At 46.0% G+C, this 6,369-nt stretch overlaps 1 protein-coding gene across 2 annotated transcripts in view; it reads left to right on the forward strand.

Moving 5' to 3' along the window:
• LOC105806224 (chromosome unknown open reading frame, human C20orf194) overlaps positions 1-6,369 on the forward strand; it is a 124,994-nt gene that overhangs the window by 54,341 nt on the left and 64,284 nt on the right. For both annotated transcript variants that reach the window (XM_012639309.1, XM_012639310.1), the window contains 3 exons: positions 507-583; positions 2,503-2,547; positions 2,952-2,997. In XM_012639309.1, coding sequence (XP_012494763.1) covers positions 507-583; positions 2,503-2,547; positions 2,952-2,997 — 168 coding nt within the window. The remainder of the gene's footprint in view (positions 1-506; positions 584-2,502; positions 2,548-2,951; positions 2,998-6,369) is intronic.

Consider the following 6,369-nt stretch of genomic DNA (forward strand, 5'->3'; position numbering starts at 1 on the left):
GGGTTTCTCAGCCCTTTAGCTGCTACATGGCAGAAGGCTTGTGCATAGCAGTGGGGATGTCCTTCAATATCATTTCTCACACCTTTGTTTTTAAATTGACCTTTTGTAGCTCTAGCTATTTAGATATTCTTAGCATCTGGCTGAAACTCTAAGGGCAGTGGTCCCTCCCCCAGAGCCAGGGGAGAGGGGAGGAGAAAACACTTTTCTAAACTTCACATTCCACTGCTGTCATCCCAGCTGGTCATACTTCTCCGGCAGATCTGGTTCCAGTACCACCTGCCTGAATGCAGTTTTGTCCTGTGAACCCAGCCTGAAGAAAGCACACACCTGTTTCTCTTAACACGATGCTTTCACTTTAATCTGTTGATGTCTACAAAGTGTCACACAAAGGGGAAGGGCATGATGTGTTCCTGGCCAAATGTTAGGAAGGCCCTTCCCGTCAGTGATGTGTGTACTTCTTCTTGCTGTGAAAGCTAATTGTCTCTGTCTTGTTATTGATTTTACAGGCCAAGGAGGTAGCAGAACAGACCCTGGGATCTGGGTTAGATTCCTTTGAGTTGATTCAGTTTAAGGCAGCCCTGCGGTAAGCAATGGCTGATATTTTTTATGAGGAAATTTTTTGTTTGTTTTTTAAAAGACTCTTTTGTCCCTTGTAATTGGTATCTCATCTCCCCTTTGAGAAATGTTTCAGCAAAATAATGGGATGTATGAAGGAGACTCATTCATGGTCCGGCCTTTATTTGAGAAGCCAAGGAGCCAAAGATGGAGGAGCTGTATGAAAAAGAGTCACATGCATGTTCTGAGACTAGAATGTGAGGCAGATTTATAACAGAACCACGGGAGACCTGACAGGCCTGGGTTCCAAGCTTAAAACAGTGAATCTGGGGACCTGAATGGTGAGGTTTGCTGTAGACAGGGGCCCTGGGCACAGGAAGATACTCACTGCTTAGAAGAGACTTGCTGTGGGTCTCATCTGTCTCCCAGATGGTGGAAACCCTGGGCCTGGCCATGTGTCGGGGTCTAGGTGGGCTGGGACTCTGGCTTCCTGGCAGTCTTCCCATCACACCTCCCAGTATGTCACAGGGGATCTCTGTGTGGTCTTTGCTAAATGAAACCAGACACATAACTTTTAAAAGGTTTAGATAGCTAAATCGTCATGAACCCAGTCCACTTAACCCACTGTCCCACATGAGAACCATTTTGTGTACTTTTATGCAAAGGATACAAAAAACACCAATACTGGGGAATTTATTTAAGAATACTTCTGGGGTGGGTCCTGTGGTACCTCAGCTCCACATCTTATAGCCCTGGGTAGTAAGAAGGAACATTTGAAAGGTAAGTTAGTCAATTGATCTGTCAAGAAGAATTCTACTGGTGCAGCTCCAAGAGTGGAGGAAGGAGCCGCAGCTCTGTGATGAAAGGCTTTAGAATTGCTTCAGCCCTCTGTCCCGCTAGGTTTTCTGGATCTCGTTGCTCTGGCTGTGAAAGAAGAGGAATGGAGGAAGCTTGTTCCCTAAGGCCTTGTGCTGCCCTGCACTGTCTGTTTCTGGTAGACGAGTTTGAGAAAGTTCCTTCACTTGGCAGCTGTGTGACCTTAGGCAAGACAGGAAACTCTCTGCATCTATTTCCTTAACCACCCACCTTATGCAGTGATTGGACATAGAAATGTTAGCTGCTGTCACAGTGGGTTCTTCTCTGTTACCATCGACAGGGCTGACATAGTCATTCCATTCTTCCCTTCCTCAGGCCCTTGCCTAGGCCACTCTGCCTCCTAGGCCTGGGTGTCCACCCTCCCTGGAGGAAGGCACAAGGAGAAGACACTGGGCAATGGGAAGAGAGTCTCACAGGGCCAGTCCTCCACCCAGAGTCCCACCCCTTTCCCTCCACAAAGGTCACTTCACTGAGGACCCTTGAACTGCATCAAATTAGCAGATCTCCTCCCAAGAGGGGAAGGAAGGGGGAGCCATGAATGCAGGTAGGAAGTTAGTGTGTGACTAACTGGTACTTGTTAAGGCAGGAAATTAAACTTACACGCTTTAGAGTAAACCAAAAGGGTTTTCTGGTTATTCCTGGCTCAGAAGGCCTGACCGTGTCCGTGGCTCCACAGCATTTCCCTGTGAAGAGCAGAGACATGGCCTCTGCGTAGGCTCAGAGCAGGCACGAAGCGTCTGCTCCCAGACTGCAGTGGGCAGCAGTCCTGTCATGTTGTTCTCTCCTGTTCTCCTCCAAGAGTCAGGATAGCCCTGCGGACTTGCACAGAGGCAGGGCCATGACCGGAGCCAGACGCTGGCCCCATGCCTGCTGGTAGCATGGGACCTGGGAAGGGTATCTAAAACATCCAAGGTAAATCTGCATAAAGCAAAGATGACACACACCTCGCTGGGTGGCCTTGCGTGTCCTGAGCAGGCGTACTGTAGAAACAAGTGTCTGGGGAGTTTACCAACCCAGTAGTCAGCAAGAGCAGACTGACTTGTTTTATTTTGTTTTGTTTTTGGTCCACAGCTCCAAGATGGCTTTTCATATACATGCTGTGAATAATCAGGGAAGGTGAGTACATGATTGTGGTGCATCCTCATATGGGGCCAGTTTTAGGAACACAAAGAGAGGAGAGGCTACCTTGTAGCTGCTGACATAGAAGGTCTTCTCGCAGCTGCACACCTGCCAGTGCCCTTGCTCCAGGGTTGGGCTCGGGGCTGGCTATGCTCAGCTGACCTCTGTACCCTGAGTGTCTCCCACTGAAAGGCTGAGGGGGGCAGGGGGCAGGGGAGAACATAATTCACTTTAGTGGCCCACATACTAATTCTGCATACATGCAGTCCAGTGTTTTGAAAATCTCTGAGAGAAATCTGAATCTGTGAGTTGTTGCCAAGTTGAAAAAAGAGAACATTGTAAATTTCAGTACATTTAAAAACTCTTTGGCGTATATCTGTCTCATCTCTTTTCTGTTCTAGAATTGTGCCTCTGGACAGTGAAGATAGTTTATCCTTTGTGAAGACGGTAAGCAGAGCTGTTTGAGGTCAGCTGGCTAGAAATGGCCTTTAGAGGGACAGGTACAAGGGGTGAGGTGGGAGTGGGTAGGGGTCTTGGGCAGCCCACCCCTTGCCTGAAGAAACTGATCTGTTCTCAGGACTGTCCTAGCTGCAGTGGTGGTGATCCTCTGCTTTCTGAGGGTGCCCAGGCAGCTGTGTACCCACACTCCCATGCCTAGGCTTCCCCAGGGTCCAGAGTTAACTGAGGGGCTGGAGGTACCTCTTCCTGAGGTTGTGAAGCCTTCCTGCAGGTAGCTGAGATTGCTCTGACCTCATGTGGAAATGTGAGCTGAGGGCAAGCCTGCCTTGAACAATATACCAAGTTTTCAGTGGCTCCCTTGTGTTCCAAGGCCTGTGTTCATGCCCTTAATGGGGACCTGGGAAAATTGATTACAGCCATGTGCTGCATAACGACATTTCCATCAATGGTGGACCACATATACGATGGTCCCATAAGGTTACAATACCGTGTTTTTACTGTACCTTTTCTGTGTTTAGATATGTTTGGACACACAAATACTTACTGTTGTGTTATGGTTGCCTGCAGTATTCAGTACAGTAACATGCTGTACAGGTTTGTAGTCTAGGAGCAATAGGCCATACCATATAGCCTAGGTATATAGCAGGATATACCATCTAGGTTTGTGTCAGTACACTCTGATGTTTGCACAGCTACGAAATCGCCTAAGGATGTATTTCTCAGAAGGTATCCCCATTGTTAAAACAATGCATGACTGTAATTAATTAAACAACAGTCAAAAGGGATCTGGGTCTCCCGTGAAGTACAGTCAGAGTAGAGCTTTCCAACCTATGTGCTGGGGCCACACTGATGGGCCAGGGCAGTGGTTTGGAGATGCACTAAGATATTGGCCCCTGGGGTCAGGCATTTGGGGGGAACCAGAATTTCAAGGCGAGTTGCTCTGAGCCATAAGCCAAGTCCTGCATTTGCCTCAGCACATCCTGATGTAAAAAGAAGGTTGGCAAAGAGTGCATGAGAGGATGCTGGGTATCCAGCCAAGATTCTGGCTATAGTGTGTGGGCATAAGTTATCCCTTGAGTCTGTTCCGTTCCCACTGCCTAAGCTTCCAGTGAGCTTAAGACATTGGGAAATGACTTACGATGTTTAGGCAATAATACTTTATCTTCTTACTAGACTTGAAATCCCTGACTTCTCTCCTTGGACTCTTGTGCAGTGCTTTGGAAGATGCTTTGCATAATAATAGGTGATTAGGAGTCCAGTAGAGTCATACTCTTGTTTTAAGTATGCATAGCTGATGAAATAGGAAATAAGAGGCAGGAAGTTGATACTTTCTGTCTAAATCCTGTCCTCCCATCCAGTTCTGCCTCTTCTTCCTTCCCTATTGATTTCTCCCTACAAGTACTATATTCCTATATTACTTGCAATTTGTACTTGCATTCATGTGCTACACAGATTAGGGAATAATTCTATACTAACATGTCGTACGACAACTTCTGTGTAAGAATGCTCTCTTCTCTGCAGCTACATATGAACACAGTCCCCATGTTACATTTTTTCTCTCCCTGTGCCACATGGTTGGAAGTACATAACAAGTGTCCAACAAATGCTATATGTATTGTTTTCAATGTCTTTTCTCCCCTTCCTCAATACCAGAGGCCAAATATAAAAGTGAAGGATCAGGAACCCACAGGATCTGTCTACTTGATTGATGTGGGAACCAAAGAAGTTGGATTCTCATTGTCACTTCAGAGGGGACCCTATAGCCCAGGAGGGTTCTTTGTCTTCAGATGCTTGAAATCCTTTGAGACAGATTTAGACAAATCTTCCAGTCATCAAACCTAATTGGAAAATTAACTGAAATATAGAAGCCTACTTGTCACTTTTGTATATCCTATTATCATAACATGGGAAATCAAAGACTTTAGCTTTAACTGTGTTTTTTTTTTTCTTTTCAACCCTTCTGCCCTGCCCTCTTTATTTTTTTTTATTTGAGAATCCAGAAATTCCTTCAAGAGCCTTAGGTCTTTTGTCTTTGTCTTGAGTAGTGGGACAGTAGTCTCAGACGAGGACAACAAGGAGTTGTACACCCCACCACTCAGCGGTACTCAGGCTAGGAGGGCATGGACCTGAGAGAGCTCCTTGCGCTACTTGTCGCATGTCCCTCACCATATCTTTCTGGCTGTCCAGACTCTGGCTCTGGTTCATACCATTTTCTTTTCTGTGTGTGTGTGTGTGTGTGTGTGTGTGTGTGTGTGTGTGTGTGTGTGTGAGTGAGACAGAGATACAGAGAGAGAGAGAGAGAGAGAGAAAGAAAGAGTGCGTGAGAGAGATAGTGGGAGAGAGAGAGGCAAGATCTCGCTCTGTTGCCGAGGCAGTAATCACAGCTCACTGCAACCTCCAACTTCCAGGCTCAAGCAATCCTCCTGGCTCAGCCTCCGAAGTAGCTGAAACTACAGGCACATACCACCACACCCAACTAATTTTTTTTTTTTTTTGAGACAGAGTCTCACTGTGTTGCCCGGGCTAGAGTGCCGTGGCGTCATCCTAGCTCACAGCAACCTCAAACTCCTGGGCTCAAGCGATCCTCCTGTCTCAGCCTCCCGAGTAGCTGGGACTACAGACATGCGCCACCATGCCCGGCTAATTTTTTCTATATATTTTTAGTTGTCCAGTTAATTTCTTTCTATTTTTAGTAGAGACGGAGTCTCGCTCTTGCTCAGGCTGGTTTCGAACTCCTGAGCTCAAACAATCCACCCACCTCGGCCTCCCAGAGAGCTAGGATTATAGGCGTGAGCCACCGTGCCTGGCCTCATTTTGATTCTTGATGGACATGCAGGTCACTTGTAATTTTTTGCTGTTGCAGACAGTACTGTTATGAGCATTCTTGTGCATGTCTCTTGGTTCACGTGGGCAAAAGTTTCTCTGGGATTGGAATGGGGAGGAGTAGAATTTGGGGATTTTAGAATGAGCCCACACACAGCTTTTATCAACAAGGCCAGGTTATTTTCCAGAATGATTATACCAAATTATACTTCCACAAGCAGCATACAAGTATTTCAGTTTTTCCAAATTCTGGCCAAGACTTGCCGTTTTGTCAGTGTTTTCCACTCTGGTGAGTGTGCAATGCTGTATTATTGGGATTTTAATTTACAGTTCTCTGATTATTACTGAAAGTTGACCATCGTTTTATTTATTGGCATAGCTATTATACATCCCTTCTGTTAAATGCTTGTTCCTGTCTTTTGCTCATATTTCTTTTTGATTGTCTTTTTCTTGGTTATTTGAAGGAATTCTTTATAGATTTGAGACACTAATCCTTTGTCAGTTTTGTCTATTGCAAATATTTTCTCTCACTTGGTG

Source organism: Propithecus coquereli, unplaced genomic scaffold (genome assembly GCF_000956105.1).
Source record: "Propithecus coquereli isolate 6110/MARCELLA unplaced genomic scaffold, Pcoq_1.0 Scaffold139, whole genome shotgun sequence".
NCBI lineage: Eukaryota > Metazoa > Chordata > Mammalia > Primates > Indriidae > Propithecus > Propithecus coquereli.